Genomic DNA, 26,370 nt, shown 5'->3' on the forward strand with positions numbered 1-26,370 from the left:
CCAATAAGTTGTTTAACATGTTTTGGAATATTCAAAAACTTATTTGTTCCAAAAAATTATCCAATAACTTAATTATTCCAGACACTAAAGTTTATTGAGTTTTTTTAAACTTTTCTCTTTTTATAATTTCTCTATTTTAGACAACATTATAAAAAATATATTGAAGCAATAAAGAAAAAAACAAAACATTTCATTTCATTTTTGGATGAACAACCAATCACGGACCGGTGAATACCACCGATTTGACCCTCTGAACCGGGTCGGGCAGAAATTAACCGGTCCATTGTAACAATGAAGTCGCATTAAGGTGTCCTCCAAGTATCCACCAATCAACCACCGTTCCCTACCCCCATCTCACCAAACACCACCACCGGAATCCATGGCCGTCCCTTTCAATAACTGTCGTCATCCATAGCTTTCTAATACTACAACTCTAGTTTTTCCTACAATCGATTTGATCGACAAACTTTCTCTTGATTTCATCGCAATCAAACATAATCATGGCGACGACGATGCCATCTCAATCTCCTTCCTCTTCCTCTGAAGACACCACCACCAACAACAACATCGATTCCACGCCGTTGCTCAACACCAGCACCACTTCCGATGCGATCTTCCGTAGTCGTCAATTTGTCAGGGGTACTCCCTCCCTTCGTGGCGCTGCGAGGTTCCTTCGTCGCGCCAGTAGCAGACGGATGCTCCGTGAGCCGTCGATGCGGGTGAGGGAATCGGCCGCTGAGCAAATCGAAGAACGCCAGACCGATTGGGCTTACTCACGCCCGATTGTGATTCTGGACTTGATTTGGAACCTCGCGTTTATTGTTGTTTCGATATCTGTACTGATTATGAGCCGAAAGGAGGATCCACAGAGGCCTTTGAGGCTTTGGATTGTTGGATATGCTTGTCAGTGTTTGCTTCATATGGTTTGTGTGTGTGTTGAGTACAAACACAGGTACCAGCAACGCTCGTCGGAGTATGGTGGCAATTTGAGGTCGGAAGTTAATAATGGAAATCCCAATTCCAACTCTTCGAGTTCAGGGAGTGAGGAAAGGGAGAATGCAGCATTTTCACCGGATCGGTCGTCTAATGACGATGATACCAGGTACAATCTCCAACCAAATGTTGCTATGATGATAAGAAAGTAAAGACTAGAGAAGTTAACCTTCCCTGAGTTGTGGAATTTGAAAATTCAGTCGTATCTACACTCATATGTTGCATGTATGCAGTATAGTGATGTAGAAGTAGGAAGTATGGTGATTTACCATTAATATGCAGTGGGTTACCTCAATGGCTGATCAATGTGATTTCCACTGTGAGCCTGAAGTACATCTGTGGGTTGTTACTAGATAAGGTAGATGGGATTTTGATGATGATGGATTTCGACGAGTTGAATCAGGGGGTTTGCTTAATATGGCGTATTGTATAAGATCGAATTGCTTTTATTATAATACCCAGAATTGGTTTTGGTTGAGTGGCTGGATTAAGAATTACCAATACGTCTGTCTTACTTGTTGCATTAACTAGTCAAATTATAGGTTTTATGCAAGCATCTCAATCTTAGCATGATGAAACAGAAGGAAGTTTGGCAAAGAATTCTAGCAAGTAATTAAAAGTCAGAGGATGTATATATATATATAGGGTTGGGTTCCGGTTAGACAGAAAGTTATGGTGAGAAGGGTAAGAAGGGATCTCCACCCTTGGATCAATGCTAATTGATGATCAACAGTAATGAGATGCACCCAAGATCAATTCACGTGAGAAGCGCAATTCATTGGGTGGGGGTGAGATTAAAAGTGATCAAGGGTCCAAATCCCTTCTTACGCTCCTCAGCTTAACTGCTATTCTCACACGATCCTTCGTCTCTCTATATGTAGAGGGAAGTCTCAGCTGGTTCTATAACATGTATTTATAGTCCCCAAAGCTTTATATTTCTGTTGGAATGACGCATGGCAGATATTATAACAAAATTAAAAAAAGGAATGAACTTTTTAGTCGTAAAATAGTTAAGATATGTTATGTATGAGACCAACACGTGCCTGCTGTTGGGCTTAATACCATCAATAACATCCTTCCATACACTTCTATATAAGGTTAGCTTCTTTGGTATATTCTACTTGTTCAATTGTTCTTCAGTACTGGCCTCTTATAACAATATTACCCTACCCCTTCCTTTTCTTACACCCCCCTCAGGCCTCATGTTGAAGTCTCAAAAGTTTTACTGATGGATTCAGGGTCATCATTGGAGATGTGCAAACAATCTCAAGTGTTTTTTCCTCAACTTGTCTTATAGATCGTGTAGCTTCTCAATGCTGTGAAACCAACCTTCTAACTAATATCATTGTTCCTAACGGTATTCCTCATTTTTAGTCCACAACATAATTGTTAATTACATTTCTTTTATTTTCATCTTGTCATCATGTTATTTGGTGGTTCAATATCCCATCAATTATGAGCTTGGTTTTAAAAAGCACGATGCGGTCCGAGGAGGTAAGGGTCCCGGAAGCCGATGCGTGATGCTGATGCGCTCGCATCACGCATGTGATGTGCCCGGTATTCAAAAAATATTTATAAATTAATTCTACATATCAATTTCTACCTTAAAAATACTTACCTATCAAAATACTTCATTTATAACATAAAGTAGTTCAAAGTGGATTAGAATCTTAAAAAGTTCGTGAATTGGAATAACAGAACACACAAACTACTACCATGAAGAACACAACTAAAAAGCCCAACTAAAAAGCCCAACTAAAAACTGAAAAAGGGAGCCCAAACATTAAACATACAGGATGCGCTGATGCATAGGTGATGCACGCATCGTGTGATGCGTAGGTGATGCTAGCGCATCATGGAATCGCAACACATCAGCCCATCTGATGTGTTTCCTCCAGCGCATCAGAGCGCATCACGCATCACGCATCAGAGCGCATTATGCGCACATTTTTAAACGAAGATTATGAGTTATGATACGTTTCATCTGTCCTATTGGACTTACCTTAGCTTTAGCAGAAACTTCTGTCACATGTAACACTTGTAGCTTGTTGTCACTAGTTCTGTCCTACTTGCAATGCTCATCGTAATCAATGAAAAGTGTCTCTCTTAGTTGCTCTGTTAGTAACATGCTTACCATATCTTCAAGTTCCTGCTAACACCGTCACGGTTATACTTTGTGTACCTTGTTTAGTACAACACAATATAAAAACTTCTGATTGAAGGCCTACCATATATTGCCATTTATTTGTTAGGCTCTTTACATGTGGTTTTACCTAACATTTTCCAATTCTCAAGTTTTTCAGGTATGATGACAGAAAAGCTGAGTCTTGATTCTGTTACATACTCATTTGCCTATATATTTTCATGAACACATAATATTTTGTTTTCTTCTACGTAGGCAAGTAGCTAGTTGCCTAGTTGCATATCTTTTCTTGTGAGGACCCTACATCCCAACTACGAGACCTATCCTACTATCTTGTACCAACTCTATTGCTCATCCACTTCTTCATTATTTTGTCAATTCTATTGTCATTTCACCTCAACCTGGTGTACATGTGACACATACTTGAGGAAATGAAGTCCAGGACTTGCTTAGTTCTGAGTTTGTCGATCTAGCTATATGTATTCACTGTATTGGGTTTTTATGCATCACCAAGGGGGTTAAGCCTTGCCCTTAACACATTTTTATGGATGTGCGGATGCAGGTCATTCACTTTCATGAAGCCTGGATAATATTTTGGTTTTTTATGTTAAAAAACTGCAAGTTCTGACACTAGCTTTCTAAGGTTGAGTTGTACTTCTCTTTTATCAATGCTTGGGACATAGCATGCAAGGAAGGATACAGGGAATGGGCAATTGCATAGGCCATGCTTAATTGCATTACTCTCAATAAAGATGTAATGACTTTTCTTGTTGGCTAGAAGCCTAGAATGTTTTTGATTTCTATGGCATTTACTAGCCAACTATTGCCAAGAATAGGATTTTTTAAGTATGTTCTCATATTCAATAGTGATGCAGGACAGATTTTAAGAAGAAACACTATGATCACTTGAGTATCACATCTGAGATCACTAAAGGCATCTTACCGAAAGAGATTGTATTACATAATCAAAGAAGCTTTTAGCATTTTTATTCAACCATCTTGTAATCAATCATGAGGATTACATCTCTACATATAATAAGACTAACGATAAAGATAATGAGGATAAATAACAATGATAAATATAACGATTATTCTAATAATAATTAGGAAATAATCCTAAAAGCTATACTAACAATAGTGGAATATTGTTTAAGATAATAATCATAAGAATAACTGGATTAAAGCTAAAGAAAAATCAACCTACTATTAGCTCTACTCTTGCATTCCTCATCAAGTAGGGATAAATGTTTCTCTCTTATGCTTGTTTCTGTGAATTCAACATATTCTGTAGTCATGTTCATCATTTGTGCATCATAAACTTCTTGATGTTAACCTTATTTCTGCATCGACCTTCTTGCTGATCTTTCACCATTAGATCCCACAAGATTCCTAGTGAGTTGTCTCACTTCGCAGCCTTAGTGTTGGACTTTGCTTATCATCTCTTACAAAATTAAGCTCAGTGTTGTTCAACAGCAGCAGCTGTATGCTACATCATTTCATTTTTCTTCTTCTAGGTTTCTTAAGATTTCTTAAAGTTTCACTTTTGTGGCTAGTATGGGACATGACTAGTACCTCTTCAGTCTTTTATAGGCATGTTGTTTTTTATTTGCACATCTAATTAGTATGTTGTTATACTACTGTATTGTCTGTTTCCTCAGCCTCATATTGCTGCATTATTTATTTGCTGTTTTTGCAAATACGCTGTCTTTTCGGCCCAAGTTTTATTTTCTTTTAATCTTTTCTTGGAATAATTTAGATAAGGGCTTATTATTGTCCTAAATTGGGCAAAAGGGTAAAGTGAATTAATTTAATAGAAATCTTCTCTGGCTATTTATGTCATGCTTGTATATCAATTGTGTTGCATTTATCTGTTTCAGTGTTGCTAAGCATCTGGAGTCTGCTAATACGATGTTTTCATTTATTTGGTGGATTGTTGGATTCTATTGGGTGTCTTCTGGTGGTCAACATCTTACTATGAATGCACCTCAACTATACTGGTTTGTCTTTCTTCCCCTAGGAAGATTTAATATGAAAATAGTGTGCAATTTTCATCTGGATAATTTATGCATGACTTCTTTTCCAGGCTCTGTATTACATTCTTGGCATTTGATGTGTTTTTTGTCGTTATCTGCGTTGCTGTGGCATGTGTTGTTGGTATTGCTGTTTGCTGCTGTCTACCTTGTATTATTGCAATCTTGTATGCGGTGGCTGATCAGGTAATTAATTTCTTACACAATAGTTTTTGGTCCCGTTGATGGCCATCTAAGCAGCATTATGATACTTCTTGGCATGCGTGTCTGTTGTAGCCGACAAATGAATTTCTCTGGTACTCAATTTTGTTGGTTCGACTAGCAAGGCTTCTACTTTGTGATCGAGAGGTAGAAACAACCTCTCTGCAAAATCAAGGGGAAAACTCTCTACAAAACTTCCTTCCATGATCCTTGTGCGATTAGTCTTTGGTGCTTTAGGATCGCTCCTTTACACAATTTTGTTGGTAAACTCGATTGTGAAACCGTATGTTTCCAAAATAAAGGGAAGGGATGCACTAAAAAACTTCCCTTTCTGACCTTTACATAGCCATTTGGTGGCCCAGGGGTTGCCCTCTTACTCTCTTTGTTAAACTAGCTTAGGAGAAGATTAGAGAAAAGAGATCTCTTAGTCCTTAAAACATGCAGAAATGGATTATTTGGAAACATGGATCCTATAAGATGAAAGGAAATTTGAACATGGAGGTTCTTTATCCCCCCTTTCTCCCTTCTTGCCTTGGATATACTCTTTAAGTGTTGAAATTACGTTTTGAAATTTGGCAGGCTCTTTTTGTTCTCTCATTTCTGAGCTTATGACAATCTTCAAGGAGGCTTGGTATATAGTTAAGTCGGATAAAGCACAAACCATAGCAGAAGACACAACCACTTACTTTGTCTAGTACACGTAGTTGCATCAGGGCTGTTCTGAAATGTGGTAAACTACCATTTGAAGTGTCAATTTTGTGTGCATATAAATTATCATATTGTTAAGTATTGTAAAGTTTGGTTACCTTTACTTGTAGTAATGTTGGTATTTCTTCTTTTAGGCTTGATGTTATTTATGTACATATTTTTTGTAATCTCATTTAGAAAGAAATAAGAATATATTACCAGATTTGAGAAGTAACATATATAATACCCAATTTTGATTTGAAGTACTACTTTAAGTACTTCATATTTTTAAATATGATGAGCAATCAATTGTAAAATTATCATAGATAACGAACAGTGGAACTTGAAATTTACAGTTTTAAGATAACATAGAAGAAACGCTATAATTCTAGCAGGTTTAGTAAATAACTTTGTTCTTTTAGTTCAATAAGCTCAAATGTAGACTGTAGTGTCAGTTGAAGTGTATAGTTATCAGATTACTTGATCATTGCGCCCAGTATGTTCACGTAGGAACGTAATCATGATTGGTGGACTTCTTTAGAAAGATGAATCATATTGTTTCTGTCTCTGTGTTACAGTAAATTGCAAGGAATATCCATTTCCCTTCAATTAGTCTTTTTTAAGGTCCCCGTTGTAGTAACGATGTGGATTACTTTACGATTCTAGACATGAAGTGTCGATATAACTAACTGCTATTATTTCTTCTTGAATGTGATAGGACACATCCCAACTCTTTCCTCCAATTAGATAGTTCTCCCTTGTTATGCGATATGGTTTGAGTGATAATGGTTTCTTTAGTGCAAAATTTCGGACAAAAGTAAAGGGAGGTGTTGGAGTCTCATATTGGTTAGACTTGGACCATTTCTTCTCTATGTATGTTGGAGCCTCCCTTCTCTCCTCGAGGGCTCTCTTGGAGAGTAAATTTGGGGCTTCCACATATTCTCACATGGTATAAAAACCAAGTTCTACCACTCTAGAGACTCGACACTCTGGGGCAATCTGTACTCGTGTAGTGGTAGCCCCCTCTTGCCACTCTGCCATAATTCGTGTCCATCTAGCATTTGAAGGAAGGGGCGTGTTGGAGTAGACTTGGACCATTTCTTCTCTATATATGTTGGAGCCTCTCTTCTATCATCAAAGGCTCTTTTGGAGAATAAATTTGGGGCTTCTACATATTCTCACATGGTATCAGTCTACCACTCTAGGGACTCGACACTCTGGGACAATCTGTACTCGTCTAGCCCCCTCTCCGGACTATTTGTATCTGGCTAGCCTCTATAGGACGAGGCGTGTTGGAGTCTCACATCGCTAGACTCAGACCATTTCTCCTCTATATGTTGGAGGCCCCCCTTCTCTCCTTAAATTTGAGGCTTCCACATATTCTCGCAGGAGGTGGGTAATAATTTCAGGAGTTGTAGGTTGTGGGAAACGATGGATTTCAAGGACTTCCAGTGAAATAAATAGTTGTCTAATAATGAAAATGACAGTAACAACAGCAAGAAGAAGCCATGCCCAATGCCAAATCAAAATTGCAATTCCAACTCCATTTGTAAGATCTTAAAATTGAATTTTTTTTAGTTTTAAGCAGTCTAGAGGATGCGATTTCTTCAGGCAATATCAAAAGAATGGGTATTAATTATATATCCAATGTATATATAGGCGAAAGATCGTGTGAGAAGGAGAGTTAAGGTGAAAAGCGCGAGAAGGGATCTGGTCCCTTGATCACCTTTAATCTCAAACTCACCCATGAATCGCACTTAATATGGGGATTGATTTGGTGCATTTCATCTCGGTGCATCTCATCCTAATGTGCATTCAAGGGTGGAGATCCCTTATGCTTCTCACCTTAATTCTTCTTCTCACCGAGTCACCGGAACCCAACCCTGTATGTATATGTGTTTGTATTTAAGTATGAAACATATATCGCTTAATTGCCTACTTTTCTTCTTGATATTTGTATGGGAAGTTGTTGCATGTTGAAGTTAAATTTTACTTTCTGAAATGGTCATCATATTATAGATGTAACATCTCTCTTACTAGTACTCGTGTGATGTTTGATGTTTGTTTCTGCGTAAAAAAATTGAAACAGGAGGGTGCAACCAAGGATGATATTGAACGATTGCCTAAATACAAATTTAAGAGAATAGATGATTTCGAGAAAGAAAATGGCGAGATCCAAAAAGGTTATGGTGGAATAATGGTAGAATGTGATACCGATTCGCCAGTTGAACGTGCTTTATCTGAGGAGGATGCTGTAAGTTTCTCGATCTTACAATCAGTACCGTTCATCAGTTATCTTTATAAACATTTCACTGGTTCATTTCTTATTAAACTGCCTTCCTCGTTTCAAAATAAATGTGCAATGTTTAACCGAAGTATTAGACTAGCAGTCAAATATCTAAAATGCCCGTAGATAACTGCAAGCTAGGGAGATTTTGTGAATCAAAATAAATGCGATCAGTATATTCTAATATGGGTTAAATGGGATAAAAAAGGTGAACTTCTGTTGAAACATATCCAGAAAGAATATTTGGCCGAAACTTGGGTATTTTTCATTTGTAAGGGTGCGTTTGATATGTAGGATAGGACGGGATAAGAGTAAGACAAAACAACAAAACAAAAACTTGTTTCCTGCGTTCGGTGCAGCATTAGACTGGAACAGGACAAGATTATTGAGCAGAACAAAAATATATATATTTTCTGTCCCACCAAGATTATTGGTAAATAACTAAACTACCCATGTCGAATTAAAACCCTAACCGAGTACAAATCTTTCACCTGCCTACCTCATTCTCACCCATCTTGTTCTATCCAGTCCCATAGGAGTATGCACCCTAAGATAATTCTATGGCTTTTAGGAGGAAAAAGATGTTGTATATTCTTGGGTTGGCAGGTGTATAAAATAAACCCATGCTTATAAGTCTTATCCTACATAATTTTCACTTGGTGTATTCATATTAGTCTAAACTACCAAGTAAAACGAAATCATTTCATTGATTTGCCTCCTTCTTATCTTGCAACCACAAGACCATGAACCATTTGGGTTGTGGCACGCTGTTTAAGGCTCAGGGATGTAGTGGAAAATCTCATCTTCCCCGGGTTCAAATCCGGATGCTGCCAAAACCCTTGTGGCCATGGAGGTTCACCTGTGATGACTGCAGGCAATTCGTATTCGTGGTCGCCTGGGGGTTTAGTCGGTGCACGTAAGCTGGCCCAGATACCCACAGTTACCAAAAAAACCACAAGATAGAAGTTCTACGTATACATTTTTAGCTTTAATTTTAAATTCTATAATTGGTGATTGTTCTCTTATCACATAGACCAAAACTTGGCTTCATGTGTTCCAATATCATGTCCTTTGTGCAAGTTTAAGATCTAACCAATAAAAGAAGGAAATTCTCATTATTCATTAATTAAATATTCAAAATAAACTGTTGCTCAAGTAAGAGTATTATCTTGTTTTTAGTCTGGGATTGCTGCGCAAAAAGTCCAACCCCGAAAACATTTGGGCCTGGTAAGCTCGAGCACGGACCTAGACCAAGTATTTTTTTCAAGTCCCGGTTAAAGTCTGGACTGGAAAAACCTGCATAAGTCCTAGAAAAGCCTAATCGGGCTCATTTTCACACCCAAAGCCTGGCCTGGACTTTTGAAGGCCCGTGCCTTGTGCATCCGGAGTCTAAGCAATCGAGCAAAAGAAATTCATTATGTTGCCTTGCTTTCCGCGTTTTCTTTTGTTGGCATAACATGCAAGTCTATTTTAGGATTTGTAATTTTCAATTTCAAATTTTGCAGGTTGTGAACTTCACTCTATTTTTCTAATAAACAAACCAAACCAAACGCACCCAAGTCCCACTCGGATGTAGGGTTAGGGAGGTAGGATATATGCAGACTCTACCTCTACCTCTAACCCAAAGGGTAAAACAATTGTTTTCGTGAAGACCCCGAATTAGTGAAAAAGTGTTTGCAAACTAATGGGTCAACAATTTGGGTTACACACTTTGAAGGCCAGTTCAACAGGCAAATTAAGACTATGCCTTGAGGCTCCTTACCATAGGTGGCTCGTTTGAGTCTCCTTAAGGCTCTATAGGATTAGTCGAGGTGCACCCAAGCTGGCTCGAACAACCACCTTTAAAAAAAGGAAATCCAGGATATGCTCAATGTCACACCCCTAAGGGGTTGTTTAGTTGGTTTTCCATTAAGTCCAGTATAGATAAAGTTGTATGTGTGTATTAATTTCTGTGATATAGATTGAGAAGGTTTTTGTTTGGGAGAGGTTTTTTATAGATGGAAGGAGCGTGTTTTTTAATTGGAAGAGACAGGTTTGATAAAACTTGGCTTTTTGCATAAAGCTTCCCCCCTAGAAGCTTACTAAATAAGTCACTTTCTATATCATTAAAGCATTACCAAATTGTCATATATAGTTGACAATAAGATGCGAGTCCCATTAAGCCGCTAACAAACAGCCCTAAATCTCCCAATGCAAGGATTTGACAAGTTGTAGAAGTGCCCATACTTCCAAGTTCACAAACACCCTACCTTGGTCAATAGTAGGGGTGCATCAATGATGAATCTTTTTTTAAAGTATATAAATAGTATATACTGTAAAACTCACACACACTTGTCACATGTGGTGACTTGAACCCTTGATCTCCTACCAGTAACCCAGATACCGCAGGGCTAATTAGAGCATCTCCAATAGATTCCAGAGAGAAAGTAGGAGAGAGAGAGAGAGTGTGTGTGTGTGTGAAATTCTCCAAATTTGGAGAACTTCCCAAAAATGATTACCATGAGAGAGATTTTTCTATAATATTCCCACCAATAAGAAATTTTGAACTTAAATGTTTTAGGAGAGATAATATTTTATTAAATGTTTTAATTATATAATCAATGTTTGGAGTTGAACGTAATCTTTTTATTGAGATCTTTAATTTTTTTCCTCCATTTTAGAGAAATTTTGGAGAATCTGTTGGATTTGATCTCACCCGTTGGTAGCATTGATGAATCTTGATGCATATTGACAGGAATGCTGCATTTGCCTTTGCACGTACGATGACGGAACCGAACTCCGTGAGCTCCCGTGCTGTCACCATTTTCACACCCCGTGCATCGATAAATGGCTATACATCAACGCCACCTGCCCGCTCTGCAAGTTCAACATACTCAAAAACGGTAACCAAAGTGGGAGCGATGAAGTATAACCAACCAAACCCACAGATATCATTTCCTTCACGATTCTTGATCCCAACCCATCTTTTGGTATGTGATTTTTAATGTAAATTCGATACAAGACTCGTGTTCTTAAAGTTTTCGACTTATCGGGATTTGGGATCGAGGACTGAAGAGGGTACCAACCTCTCTTTCTTTTTGCCATATTTATTTGGAGATGTAAAGTTACATATTTTGTGTAGGAATACGGTCTCTAACCGCGGCGTGCATTATTGGTTGTACTCTATGCAATGTAAGTTGTAGGGTTCGGTGTTGTAGCTTACCATAGTGTATGTGTATCATGCATTATTGGTTGTACTCTATGCACTGGAACTTGTATATCTATAGTGTCATGGCTTGAAGAAACTACGGGGTTTTAAAGAAGAAAGTACATCATTTTTCTTTTTTTAACTGTTTTTCTAGCCCAAACCGTGTAATTGATAAGGACCAGTTATAAACTTATAACTGGTCCTCAAGACTCGGTCCACTTTAACCGGCTTGTTTATGTTTTTAAAATTCTAGTATCATTGACCAATTGGGGCGTGTCACTTTTTTGTGTAATTTGGTTCTAACCTATTAAACGGTCCTTATAGAAAGCCTAACTGATGGAAACTAATCGGTTATTGTGGTTTTTTAGCTGGTCAAAGTGTAACCGAACCTAACCCTTAACTAGTCATTTGTCCACCATGCCCACCTTTAGGGATGTAAACGAACTAAACATTCAACGAACCATTCTGCAAGTTCGTCTATTGTTTGTGTTCCTTCATTTGTTCGGTTAAATTAAACAGCTTGTTTGTGTTCGTTTACAGCCCTACCCACCTTTGCTATTCTACTGTTCGAAAAAAAACATAAAGTATTCCCTTGTGGCCACAGAGGTTCAAATGCGGTGACTCTGTGCTACCTGCAAAACAGGTGGTTGCTCTGAGATTAGTCGGCTCACAAAGCGGGTTGGATATCCAGGTTAATAAAAAACATAAAGTAGTAATTATTTCTCTTTTTTTTGTATAATTATTTTATGATATTGGATTTTCTGTTATCTAAATCGCATCTCTCTGTCACATGTACCAGTACCCATTCGGGGAACGTCCATGCGAAGGTTTACGAGTCATATGTTTTGCGGAACTATGTTCTTGTCATGGTTGTATGTCTTTTTTCAGCCTCAATCTATCTATCCCGATATATATCTAGATGTATGATCCAACATACTCATTTTTTCCTGTAATTGTTATTTATACAATGAATAAATGTATCGTATTCAGTGATAAAGAATACGAATTAACAACCGTTGATCCTATGATTTTTGAACCCATAAATAGGTTCTTTAATGTAATTGTAGTTTCGTTGTAAACCATCGGCTTGATCTTGTTGAAAAGGGAGCAAAAAACACTAAACCGTACTCGTAATTTTGTTGTTGTAACATTTGAATAATGAAAAGAGCATCTCTATCAGCTGAGTAGGAAAAGATGGGGTCAATTGAAAGAGAGAAAGAAAAAAGGGGGCAGAAATGTAAAAGGTTGAGCTCAGAAGGGCCTGTGTTGTCAATCTCGAAAGTTAAGCTGACCTGATGGACCCAACCATCAGCAAGGCGTGTCATCACGGCTCAAGTGGGTTGCACCAGCCGGGAATCGAACCTGGGTCTGTACCGTGGCAGGGTACTATTCTACCACTAGACCACTGGTGCTTCTTGTTTATTACTGTCAATTAATATATTTTATCATCAAATATTTTAAATCATTTTACTTACTTTTTTTAAATAATATATATATATATATATAAAACATGTATAAATCTGGCATCACGTGAGATCAGCCTGTTTTCATGAGACTATTTTTTTTACACTTGAAACTTCAAAGCAGAACAGTGTGAAAGTAACTTTCACAGTGTTTTTACTGTGAATATTCGACTTTTTTTTTACCTTCACAAGATTTTGTTGTGAAGTTTCAAGTGTAAAAATCGTGTCTCACAAAAATAGCATTGTTTCACATGTACCCAACCGTGTGTGTATATATATATATATATATATATATATATATATATATAAATGAGACGACGAACCAAATTTATAAACATAAGAGTATAAAAACCCAATGTTATTAATGATAACTTGAAGGAGTATTGGATGATATCATTTGGGGTTGATTTAAACTGTTATTTAAAAATCAATCCAATTCCAATTTGATGCAGCGGTTATAACTCAACTTTATGAAATGACCTTCTATGTTTTAACTACCATTATATAAACATATACATTCACGATATAGGCCTAAACAGTAAATCTTTTTCAAACAGGTATTAGTATTGCTGAATGGTTTTGTGTATAATAATTAAGGGGCTGTTTGTTTGGCTCTTAATGGTGATATTAAGAGCCAACCTCTTAATCGGTAAGAGGTAAGAAGTGTTTGGCAAAAAAAATCAAGCCTCTTAATGGTTACATAACCCTCTTAACCATTTTGCATCCAATGGTTCACTCAACCATTCAGACTTCTATTTTTCCAAGATTACCCTTCCCACCCCTTCTTCCCAACCCTCTCTTCACGCACGTCGCTCCGTCTCCGGTAGCCGGTAGCCTCCACCATCTCCGTCCCCGTCTCCGGTAGCCTCCACCATCTCCGTCCCCGTCTCCGGCAACCTCCACCATCTCCCTCCCCGTCTCCGGTAGTGACCGGAAAATAGCCTGTGACTCTCGCCGATGACCGAAAAATAGCCTGTGAGACTCTCGCCTGTGAGACTCTCGCCGGTTGTCGCTCGATCGGTGATGGTCAATGGTATCTTCGATTGTGAGACTCCACAGCTTCTACAGCTTCTACAGCTTCCGTCTCCGGGGTAACCTCCACCATCTCCGTCCCCGTCTTCGGTTGTCGCTCGATCGGTGATAGCCTGTGAGACTCCACAGCTTCCATCGCCGGCGACCTTCCATAGCTTCGATTTTGGTCGCCAGTCCCTTAACAGTAGCACAGCTTCGATTAGGTTTTCTTCCATTAGGTTTTCTTTCTTCAATTTTTAGTCGTTAGGTAAACCATAATGAAACTGGATGATCACTAAAAAAACAAAGAGGATTAAAATGATAATTTGCTTTTATTCAGAAAACAGTTACCAAACAACATTATTTCATTCAACACTTAACCATTCTGACCCTCTTAACCATTCTGACCACTTAGCCATTCTGCACCAAACCATTCAGCAACTGCCAAACAGCCCCTTAAGTAGTCAAAATGATTAAGAGGTTTCTTATGATATAGTGCAAAATGAAATATAATTGTTTGGTAATTGTTTACAATGAAATTAGGGCTATTAATGGTTAAGGGAGGCTGAGGATACAAAATCATTCAGAGGGTTTTAGAATCATTAAAAGACAAAAAAATTTTTTGTCAAACAAGATTCACATCTTAATGATACAGAATTTGACTCTTAATGGAATTATTAAAAAATAAACAATCAACCCCTAAAATGTAAGATTATGTGTATTTTTTTTATCTTCTTTAATCAGTATAAAATTTGGTGTAAATGAATAGTGTTGCATTAAATTTGACGTTAAGAGGTTGTTTGTTTACCTCTTAATAGTTTCATTAAGAGACAACTTCTGAATTGTTAACATGTGAATCTTGTTTGGCAAAAAAAAAAAAGTCAGACTCTTAATGGTTTTAAAACCCTCTGAATGATTTTGTATCATGGATCTCACTTAACCATTAAGAGCCCTAATTTCATTGTACACAATTACCAAACAATTATATTTCATTTTGCACTATATCATGAGAGCCTCTTAATCATTCTGACCAATTAATCATTCTGCAACGAGCCATTCAGCAATTGCCAAACAACCATTTACTCTTTACGGCAATTTTTATTTAGATTTGGGGCTAACTTTCTTAAAGTTATGAAGGTAAAAAAAGCCGAATCTTCAGTTTTTAGTAATTTGGTTAGGATTGATTTGCTTATCGAGGTTAATTTGGGACTAAGTATTCAATGCAACCATACCTTTTGAAGATTTGATGAGTAGATAATCAAATATAACAGTTTTAAAAACGTACTGATAATTTAAAAAATATTAATCAGTTAAGATGCTACAACTGATAACTTTGTTTTCATTCATATTATGTGTAACAGTTATTTAAAATCATCATCAGTATACATTTTTTCTAATATTTTCATAATATAAACATACAAAATGTAAGTACTAAAAATAATTGCAGAGTATTTATGATATTTAATAAAGATTAGATCAAAAAATATTCAATATTGAACTCATTTTGAAGATATCACGAGATGGTTATAATGGTTTAATTTATAAAAAAAAACGTATTTTAATTAATATATGATTATGTATATTAATAAGATAAAAATGTAGAATGAAAAATGAAAAAGTATAAGATATAATAAAAAAAATTATGAAAGTAGATTGCTATTTCATGCATTTAAGCCTAAAATAAATAAATAAGTATAAGTAAAATGTTTAGGGTCTGTTTGTTTTTTCAAAATTACCTATGAAGTCTGATTTGTTTAGATGTTTGGGTATTAAGAACGTTTGTTTTATTTTTAAAATAAGAGCTTAAAAGCTTTAAATGTCCTCTGAAAATTTAAGTGGTAAACGTATCCCTTAATATCTTTTAATCCCATTTGGCCCTCTATCAAATGTTTCAATTTTGGGGGTTGGAAAAGATTTGTTAGAAAAAAACTATTTATCTTTTACACTTTTGTAAAAAAAACTATTTATCTTTTATATTTTTGCACTAGTTTGACCGATTCAGATTTCAAACTTCAAATGTAAAAACAAACAATCTTACTGATCCAAATTTCAGACTCCATGACCACCTCTTATAAATCAGAAGTGAAATCAGACTCCAGATTTTATCATCTCTTAAAAAACAAACGTCACCTAAGTGTTAAAAATATTTTCATGGTATCTATGATATATAATAATATGATTGAATGTAAAAATATTCAATATTGAACATATTTTGAAGATATTGACAAGACAATTATAATTACGTAACTTGTTAAAAGAAACATATTTTAGTTAATATACGATTATGTATGTTAATATGATAAATATGTAAAATGAAAAATAAAAAAGTAAAGGTACTAAAATTAGTTAAATAAGAAAATATAAGGATATAAAGTGTAATTTTAAAACTAGAAAGGATTATGTTTGTGAGAGACGTAAATGAGTAGGAGGGGATACGTTTAACAACCCCGTAAACAAATGAAAAGAAAGTTTGAGGTAAACTTATTAAATGCTTACTTGATAAGTGCTTACCGGATAAATTTACTTATCAGATGAACATGACAAGGGTCAAGAATCTTATTGGATAAGAACGATGAGAAGATGAATAATCTTACCTGGTAAGGGAAGATGATGACTCTTACTCAAGTAAGCGCTTACCCAGTAAATTGGTACATTCGATGTTTTGATGCACCAAAATCTTACACATCAAAATAAATTATAGTGTTGACTTATATCGATAAATATTTACCGGGTAAGCATTTGGGTAAACGGTCCCTAAAATGTAACAAAATAGCTACAAACAATCTCCAATCATATCAACTATTAAGGGTTATATGAAATATAAAATTTGAAAAAAAAAAAGAAGAGGGGGCAGAAATGTAAAAAGTTGAGCTCAGAAGGGCCTGTGTTGTCAATCTTGAGAATCAAGCTGAATTGATGGACCCAACCATCAGCTAGGCGTGTCATCATGGCTCAAATGGGTTGGCACCTGCCGGGTATTGAACCCGGGTCCCCATTGAATGGTTAAAGGATGCCCATGAACAAAATCATTTAGATGGTTTTAGAACCATTAATAGACATATTTTTTTTCACGAAACAAGATTTACCTTTTGACAATTCAGATGTTGCTTCTTAATGGAACTATTAAAATTGCAACACCCCAAGATCATATTTGTATATAAACATATATTTCCATATATCAAGTAAATATAATTTACATAATTGATCCCATTATTTAGAAAAGCTACAATACAAAATAGCTACCAAATTTTTCTACAAAATCACTACACAAAACTTGTATACATAACAAATATTCCAAATTTTTCTATAAAATCACTATACAAAACTTGTATACTTAATTAGTTCATATGTAAATCATACGAGTTCATATATGAATTGATTAAAATAGTTTATATGTGAATTACACGAGTTCACATATGAATATATAGTTCATATGTTAATTACACGGGTTCACATATGAATATATAGTTCATATATGAACCCATTTACCGCCTATTTGTAATAGTTACATAACTTTCCTCTTTATGTTTTTGCAAAATCACAATTCTTAACCAGTCAAATCCAATCTTGACCGTATGAAGGGCTAGAATCACTTATTTACTTCTCAATGTTTGATGATGGAAAATTGAGAGAGAAATATGGAGAAACTAGAGAGAATTTTCGTGTCTAACTTGCCAGAAATCAGTCAACATATATATATATATATATATATATATATATATATATAGGGGAACGATCAAATGCAAACCACTCAATTTGTACAAACCGTGCAAACCACATTCAACCAATCATAATTTTTCATTTTGTTCATTTTTTTTGTAATTATGAGAGGTTGATCGATCATTTTTATTGTGGAAGGTGTTAATCATAGATATTATCATCTTCATTATTTTAATTTTAGAGAAATACATGAAACARTTTCATTAATGTTAGAGAAATACATRAAACARTTTCATTAAGTATTATATGAAACAATTTCACAACCATATATGAAACAACTTCATCAAAAAAAGTATTATATGAAACAATTTCACAAGATTAAACAATTTCATGAAAAAATTTCATAATATTAAACAATGAAATCGACAGATGAAGGTGGTTTGCACGGTTTACACAAATGAAAGCGATTTTCATATGATCACTCCTCTATATATATATAGTGGCGGATCCAAAATTTTTGGTGATGGAGGTCAGAGTTTAAATCTTATCCATGTGGTTGACAATCTCATCTAATAAGATGTATTCGTCTTATTGATCTCTTTGATTAGAGTGATACTTGGTACACAAAACTGTTTCAAATGGATCCCAAGGAATATCATTCAAATTAATATTCCTAACTCTAACAACCAACAATCAGCCATCAACTAATAAACCCTCATAATGAAGTCATAGATTCACCCCTACGTATGTATACGTCTCCATCCTCAACTGCATACAGAATACTCCAGACTCATGGATGCCCTAAGGTAAAGGAATGTGAAACTCTGGTCCTCGTGGAAGCCATTTCATAGGTTCAAAGAATAGATATCAGATATCTTTGAATGAGACTCTCAGGTAATTCCCTCGACCAACAGTACAAAATATTTTGGTTTTATCCACACTTGAACTCACAGTTGGGGATGATATAGGAGGTATCTAGTCCCTTATAAAGGCAACATCGTTTACCATCCCTAACCAATGTGGGATCTCACATAGTAAACGAGAGGAAATATTGAATTCAGAGCAAACATGGCAACATGCAACAATGTCTTTAGCTATTACAAGTTCAACCATCATTCAAGGTTCAATATTGTACTAAAAGAGAGAAAGGAGTTACCCATACGTTAACAAGGCGGTCACAATTCTATGCCTCAACTACCATTGGTGTGGGATCTCTTAACGGTCGTTTATCAATCACTTACCTGATAAAGGCTTACCAAGTGAGATCACTTACCTTATTGATGTATCAGATGAACATGACAAGTACCGAGAGTCTTACCCGATAAGTAAGGCTGACAACTCTTACCCGATAAGTAAGACTGACAACTCTTACCCGATAAGTGCTTACGGGTAAATTGTTGCATACAATGTCGTTTTGATTGATTAAAAATCTCACTTAACCCTGATAAAATAAGTGAGAGTATTAATTATTACTGATAAGCCTTTGGGTAAACAACCCTTTAATTGGGTATTTGATTGTTTGAACTCCTTTTATAATTCCATTGAGCATCAATAAAAGCCCTTTTATGTAAAAAAAAAGGAAATGAAATGAAAAAAGGGAAACATGGTTGGCAAATGTTAGCATATAAGTGTGTGTATATATATATATATATAGTTTGTTTCAAATACAACCCGTCGTATTTGTACAACCAATGTAACCCAATAAATTGAGATATTTACGGAAATTATGAGAGTTCATTTATTATGATTTGAATATTTATAGAAGATGAATATGGTTCATTAATTATGATCAATATTTTTTATTAGGAAACAATCAAAACTTCTATGAAATCACATATTAATCAAATGAAATGGACGATTGAGATTGAGTTGTATTGGTTGCACAAATGTCAAAGGTTGTATAATAACCAACATATATATATATATATATATATATATATATAGGGTTGGGTTCACGTGAGACCAACCTGTTTTCGTGAGACCCGTGAGACCACATTTTTACACGTAAACTTCACAGCAAAAACACTGTGAAGGTTTTAAAAAGTCGAACCTTCACAGCAAAARCACTGTGAAGGTTTTAAAAAGTTACCTTCACAGCATTTTGCTATGAAGTTTCAAGTGTAAAATGCTGGTCTCACGGGTCTCACGAAAACAGGCTGGTCTCACATGATCCCAAGTCTATATATATATATATATATATGACAAATAAAACAAATAAATTCATACACTCATTTTATTTATGGTGAGGTTTGAACCTTTGACCTCTTAGGAGGCCAATGACTCACATACAACTAGACCAAAAGCCTTCTGGTAGTGTCCACAATCGACAAGATAGTTGGATGTTCTGAGACCTTATCACTATATAAGCTTTGTAATAATACAAACAACGGTTGCAGTTATTTCTCTCTCATCTTTCTATATTTTTCTCTTCTGTTTACATCAAGTTTTAGCAAAACTATAAAACAGAAAAGAAAAGAAAAAAAACAAGGAAACGAAGAAAAGGAAATTATGGTGGGCAAAATTATAAAACAGAATAGAAAAGAGGGGGCAGAAATGTAAAAAGTTGAGCTCAGAAGGGCCAGTTTTGTATAATCTTGAAAATCAAGCTAATCTGATGGACCCACCATCAGCTAGGCGTGTCATCACAGCTCAATGAGTCGCACCAGCCGGGAATCGTACCCGGGTTGTACCTTGTCGGATAGTATTCTACCACTAGAACACTGATACTTTTTATTTTATATATTTCAATTAATTTAATTTTATATATTAATATTTTAAATCATTTTTTTCATTTTTTCCCTTTTTATCTATATTACATTAATAAACATTTAGACCAAAAGACTTAAAGCATAAGGTACTATCAATTTATGTAAGAGATTCAAAAATCTATTAAGTACAAACTATTATACATAATGTACAAATGCTTAAAACATACTGTAACATCCCAAAGCCCAAAGCAACAAACTAGCCCAATAACTTCGAATCCAACTTAAAACCATGATGGAAGTTATTAGTAGCCCACTACTTGGGACTTATAAGAAGCTAACAATTCTCACTTTCTATCCATGTGGGACGAGTTGTTACACATACCATTTGTTTGGTCAAAGTTTCATATTTAAGTAAGTCATATTTACATGAAAAAGATATGTTTGGTCTTCCAAAGTTGATTGACACTTTGTTTGTTTCCTATTTAGAACCCAAATTCAAATTCAAAGTTCTTCTTTCTCTTGAAGTAAACTGAAATTTGAAGCAACAATATTAAAAAGGGTTTCAGATCCTGCATGTACCCTACCCCAACCCTTCAACTTTATATGGGTTTAGAAACTCAACATGTGTGCAATTATTTTTCCAATCGATCTTGCTAGTACACCATATTAACCTTCAACTTTATATATTAGTTGATTTGTAAAATAACCACACAAACTCATGATTTAATACTAAACTAATGTTTCAAAATTGTGATTCACTCGCACTGCATTGCGCATATATATATATATATATATATATATATATATATATATATTATACGACCAACCTAATTTATAAAACATATGGGTTGTTTGTAGGGGTGTAAATGATGCGAGTCGAGCTCGAACTTGACTCAAAAACTCACGAGTAGTTAAAAGCTAAACTCAATTGCAATTTTTAAACTCGAGCTCGAACTCGTTTGAAGCTCGAACTCCTACTCGGATCAAGCTCGAACTCGAACTCGAACTCTAATCATGCTCACTCGTCGAAATTTATAAAATTTTAAGGTCTTCTCTTATAAATTATAAAACTTAGGGTGCGTTTGGTTTGCGGGATTGGAATGGATTTGGGGGGATTTGGATTTGAAATCCATTCCAATCCTGTGTTTGGTTTGTAGGAATGGTAGGATTTCAAATCCATTGATTCATTTAAAATCCCATGAACCATGGATTTCAAAATCCTTTGAAAATACATGGGATTTCAAAATCCCATCCCCGTGGGATTTCATCTTCTCCATCATCGTGCTGTCTCCATCTTCTCCCATCGATTGCTTCACCCATCGCTTCCCTCCCATACGCCTCCCGCTTCCTTCACCCATCGCTTCCCTCCCATCGATTGCTTCACCCACGCCTCCCGCTTCCTTCACCCGTCGCGTCCCTTGCGAAGCTGTGCCCTAGGTTTGCCTCCTCACCGGTGCTGTCTTCCTCGCCGGTGCTGTCTTCCTTCCCGTCGCGTCCCTTGTGAAGCTGTGCCCTAGGTTTGCCTCCTCGCCGGTGCTGTTTTCCTCGCCGGTGCTGCTTCCTTCCTGTTTGCCGGCGTCTCCCATCACTCAGCAGGTAATCGATTAACCCCTTTTCTATAGCATTAGAAATGCTCGATTCTGGTCTGCTTGAATAGAAAATGCACAAGGGTTCTGCCCTAATTTCCTGTAATCAAATCCAAATCCTGCAAACCAAACACAGGAATGGATTTTAAATCCAATCCAATCCAAATCCCATGGAATCCAAATCCCTCCAGGAATCCAAATCCCTCAGAAACATTCCCGCAAACCAAACGCACCCTTAAAGTGTTCTTTTAAATTTTAAAGAACTAAAGGGTGCACAAACTTAATCATAAAAAAAACAAAGTTACAAACTCCATTCACATCCCTCTTTTTTTTTAACAACTCTCAATCCTTTTTTTATTATCTCTTTTCCAATGTGGGGCAACTTCACCAACACTTCTATAGTTTTTTTTGTCTTTTTTAATTATGATTTTAATAAGAAAAATTATTGATATAGTTTTTATAATAAAAAATGCACAATATTATTCAAATATATAAAAACATAAGACAATTTTATTACATCATATTATACATGTTATATATAAAAGTGGTTATATTTTTAAAACTAACTATATATAAAAAATCGAGTATCTCACGAGTTTTTCAAGTCGGGTATTCGGTAGTTCGAGTCAACTCGTTAATATGTCGAGTCAAGTTCAAGTTTGAGCCGAGTCTATTCGAGTCGAGTTTGGATCGAGTCGATCTCGAATAGCTTGCGAGTTGTCTCGTATCATTAACACACCTAGTTGTTTGTTTACCTCTTAATAGTTTTATTAAGGGGCAGTCTCTAAATTATTAAAAGTTGAATCTTGTTTTGACAAAAAAAGTTTGTCTCTTAATAGTTCTAAAACCCTCTGAATGATTTTGTATTATGTGTCTCCCTTAACCATTCAGCACCCTAATTTCATTGTATAATTATCAAACAATTATATTTCATTTTACACTATATTACGATAGCCTCTTAATCATTCTGACCACTTAATCATTCTTCACAAAATCATTCAGCAACTGCTAAACAGTAATTTTATGGATGCCCTAAGGTAAAGGAATGTGAAGCTCTGGTCCTCGTGGAAGTCATTTCATAGATTCAAATAATGGATATCAGTTATCTATGAATGAGACTCTCAGGTAATTCATTCGACCAACAATACAAGATATTGTCGTTTTATCCACATTTGAACTTATAGTTTTAAAACGCAGATGATACAAGAGGTATCTAGTCCCTTATAAAGCAACATTGATTTCTATCCCTGATCAATTTGGGATCTCACACAGTAAATGAGAGGAAATACTGAATTTAGAGCAAACATGGCAACATGCAACGATCTCTTTAGCTATTACAAGGTCAACCATAATTCAAGGTTCAGTATTGTACTAAAAGAGAGAAAGGAGTTGCCTGTACATTAACAAGGCAGTCACAATTCTATGCATCAACTACCATTGGTGTGGCCTTTCTTAGGGGTCGTTTATCAATCACTTACCCGGTAAAGGCTTACCAGGTGAGGTCACTTACCTTATTGATCCATCGGATGGACATGACAAATACTGAGAGTCTTACCCGGTAAGTAAGGATGGCGACTCTTACCCGATAAGTGCTTACGGTAAATTGTTGCATAAAATACCATTTTGATAGATTAAAAATTTTCCCTCGATAAAATAACTGAAAGTATTGACTAATACTGATAAGCCTTTGGGTAAACAACCCTTTAATTGGGTATTTGATTGCTTGAACTCCTTTTATGATTTCAATGAGCATTAATAAAAGTTCTTTTATGTCAAAAAAAAAAAAAAAAGGATTACAAAAGGAAATGAAATAGAAGGGAAATATGGTGGGCAAATGTTAGCATATAAAAGAGTGTGTATATATACACAGAGAGCTGCGATCAAATACAAACCATTTAATTTGTATAAACCATGTAAATCATTTTCATCCGTCGATTTCATTGTTTAATCTTATGAAATTTTTATTGAAATTGTTTAATCTTGTGAAATTGTTTCATATAATACTTTTTTTGATGAAGTTGTTTCATATATGGTTATGAAATTGTTTCATATAATACTTAATGAAATTGTTTCATATATTTTCTTAAAATTAAAATAATAAAGATGATAATATCCATGATTAACACCTTCTACGATAAAAATGATTAATTAACCTCTCATAATTACAAAAAAATTAACAAAATGAAAAATTATGATTGGTTGAATGAGATTTGTACGGTTTGTACAAATAACGTGGTTTGCAAAGTAAACCTCCTCTATAAATATATATACTAAAAGAGTACTTGCACAATGCAGCGAGATATATCTCGATTTTAATGTTTCATTTTTTTTTTTTGTCTCAGTCGATATTATAATACGGTTTTATATGGTTTTGATAAAGCGATAATGTTTTATTTTTTGAATAAAATATAAATATGAATATATCATAAAAACTGAAACAAAAAATGTTGATATTAATACAAACTAACTATTTAAAATTTCTCATTTTTTTGTATTTCTTTAATTCATTTTTTAATTTCAGTTTAATAATATAACTTTTTATAAATATAATAATCAAGTATTTTGTTGGAAGTCAATAATTATTCTAATTATATTTTAGATTTTTTATATTTAAAATGAGATATTTATCTTTTATCTGATTATGTTTATCTGCAATTAGTTACACGAATTCAAACATAAATTTTTAACAAGTTGTACTTACGCACAATTTACTTGTAATCTTCAATTTAAGCAATATGCATCAATAAACAGTACTTCATGCATAAAAAATGGTTTTTAAAAGTTTTTGTCAAGTATATATATAATATTTATATAGGACAAATTAAACAAATAAATTCACATACCTACCTCACCTATGATGGAGTTTTGAACCTTTGACCTTTTAGGAGATCAAAAACTTACATACCGCTAGACTAAATGCCTTTTATTAATGTCAAGTGCTTACTTTCTAATAATAACAAAAACCGGACGCAGTTATTTCTCTATGTTTACATAGAGTTTTAGCATAATTATAAAACAGAAAAGAAAAGGGAAGTATGGCGGGTAAAATTATAAAACACAGGGGACAGAAATGTAAAAATGTGAGCTCAGAAGGGCCTGTGTTGTCAATCTTGAAAGTCAAGCTGAATTGATGGACCCAACCATCAGGTAGGCGTGTCATCACGGCTCAAAGTGGGTTGCACCAGCCGGGAATCGAACCCGGGTCTGTACCGTGGCAGGGTACTATTCTACCACTAGACCACTGGTGCCTTTTGTTTAATTATTGCAATTAATATTATATAACTAATACACGTATAAAACTCCAATAATAAATACATATACAATCAAGCCGTACAACTTACTTAAACCATTAAATACATATTATCAATAACGCTAACATATAACGGGTTGGTTTCATGTTATACCAGCCTGTTTTCATGAAACCCATGAGAATATTTTTTTTATATTTGAAATTTCACAGCAAAACGTTGTGAAGGTAAAAAAAAAAGATCAAACCTTCATCGCAAAAACATTGTGAAGCAAATGGCCTTTGAGCTAGCGGTATGTGAATTTTTGGCCTCCTATAAGGTTAGGGGTTCAAACCTCACCAAAGGTGAATATGATGTGTGAGTTTATTTGTTCTACTTGTCGTATATAAATATTATATACTTCAAAAAAAAACATTGTGAAAGTTACCTTCACAATATTCACAGTGTTTTTGCTGTGAAGTTTCAAGTATAAAAGAATGATGTCACGAAAACAATAATTTGAAATATTTATTGAAATAATTAGAGTTCATTTATTATGATTTAAATATTTATGAAAAATGAATAAGATTAATTAATTATGATCAATACTTTATATTTGGAAACAATCAAAATTTTTATGAAATTACATATTCATCAAATTAAATGGACGATTGAGATTAAGTTGTATTGGTTGTACAAATGTAAGGGGTTGTATAATAACCCACCTCTATATATATATATATATATATATATATATATATATGAATGATTAAGAGACTCTCATGATATATTGCAAAAATAAAATATAATTGTTTGATAATTATTTATAATAAAATTAAGGCATTGAATAGTTAAAGAAAACCCATGATACAAAATCAGTCAGAAAGTTTTAGAACCATTAACAGACAAACTTTTTGTTTTGCTAAACAAGATTCATCTCTTAACGATTCAAATATTGCATCTTAATATACATATATGTTTTCTATTACTGATAATTAAATATTTAAATTCATATTAAAAGAAGAAAAATCATATATATCAGTATTATAAAAATAATATTTGATTAAATATTCAAAATAGAACTGAAAAAAGTAATTTTACAACTTTGTCTTAATCATGAGTCGATAATATTTATATATATATATATATATATATATATATATATATATATATATATATATATATAT

The 26,370-nt window shown here is 34.7% G+C and overlaps 1 protein-coding gene and 5 non-coding genes across 6 annotated transcripts; 1 reads left to right on the forward strand and 5 right to left on the reverse strand.

Moving 5' to 3' along the window:
* The first annotated feature begins 302 nt into the window (after window positions 1–302).
* On the forward strand, window positions 303–11,540 carry LOC112526697 (E3 ubiquitin-protein ligase At1g63170-like). The gene is made up of 5 exons (XM_025137085.1): window positions 303–1,102; window positions 5,014–5,133; window positions 5,220–5,352; window positions 8,144–8,308; window positions 11,076–11,540. The coding sequence occupies exons 1-5, from the start codon at window positions 501–503 to the stop codon at window positions 11,250–11,252; spliced, it is 1,197 nt and encodes a 398-aa protein (XP_024992853.1). The 5' UTR covers window positions 303–500; the 3' UTR covers window positions 11,253–11,540.
* Window positions 11,541–12,869: 1,329 nt separating this feature from the next.
* TRNAG-GCC lies at window positions 12,870–12,940 on the reverse strand. The gene has a single exon. It is a non-coding gene; the product is annotated as a tRNA-Gly (tRNA).
* A 3,930-nt stretch (window positions 12,941–16,870) lies between these two features.
* On the reverse strand, window positions 16,871–16,956 carry LOC112527085. Its single transcript, XR_003070707.1, has one exon. It is a non-coding gene; the product is annotated as a small nucleolar RNA snoR114 (small nucleolar RNA).
* Window positions 16,957–20,227: 3,271 nt separating this feature from the next.
* On the reverse strand, window positions 20,228–20,313 carry LOC112527088. Its single transcript, XR_003070710.1, has one exon. It is a non-coding gene; the product is annotated as a small nucleolar RNA snoR114 (small nucleolar RNA).
* Window positions 20,314–25,038: 4,725 nt separating this feature from the next.
* On the reverse strand, window positions 25,039–25,124 carry LOC112527083. The gene has a single exon (XR_003070704.1). It is a non-coding gene; the product is annotated as a small nucleolar RNA snoR114 (small nucleolar RNA).
* A 9-nt stretch (window positions 25,125–25,133) lies between these two features.
* Window positions 25,134–25,204, reverse strand: TRNAG-GCC. Its single transcript has one exon. It is a non-coding gene; the product is annotated as a tRNA-Gly (tRNA).
* Between the last annotated feature and the right edge of the window lie 1,166 nt (window positions 25,205–26,370).

The sequence above is a fragment of the Cynara cardunculus genome, assembly GCF_001531365.2.
Source record: "Cynara cardunculus var. scolymus isolate 2C chromosome LG 14, CcrdV1, whole genome shotgun sequence".
NCBI classification, from domain to species: Eukaryota; Viridiplantae; Streptophyta; class Magnoliopsida; order Asterales; family Asteraceae; genus Cynara; species Cynara cardunculus.

What these genes read in the sequence shown, in the direction of transcription:
- LOC112526697 (XM_025137085.1), top strand. Translation starts at nt 501, where the DNA reads ATGGCGACGACGATGCCATCTCAATCTCCTTCCTCTTCCTCTGAAGAC. An exon ending in TCTAATGACGATGATACCAG is followed by an intron (nt 1,103 to 5,013) that starts GTACAATCTCCA and finishes TATCTGTTTCAG; the next exon opens with TGTTGCTAAGCATCTGGAGT. An exon ending in AATGCACCTCAACTATACTG is followed by an intron (nt 5,134 to 5,219) that starts GTTTGTCTTTCT and finishes CTTCTTTTCCAG; the next exon opens with GCTCTGTATTACATTCTTGG.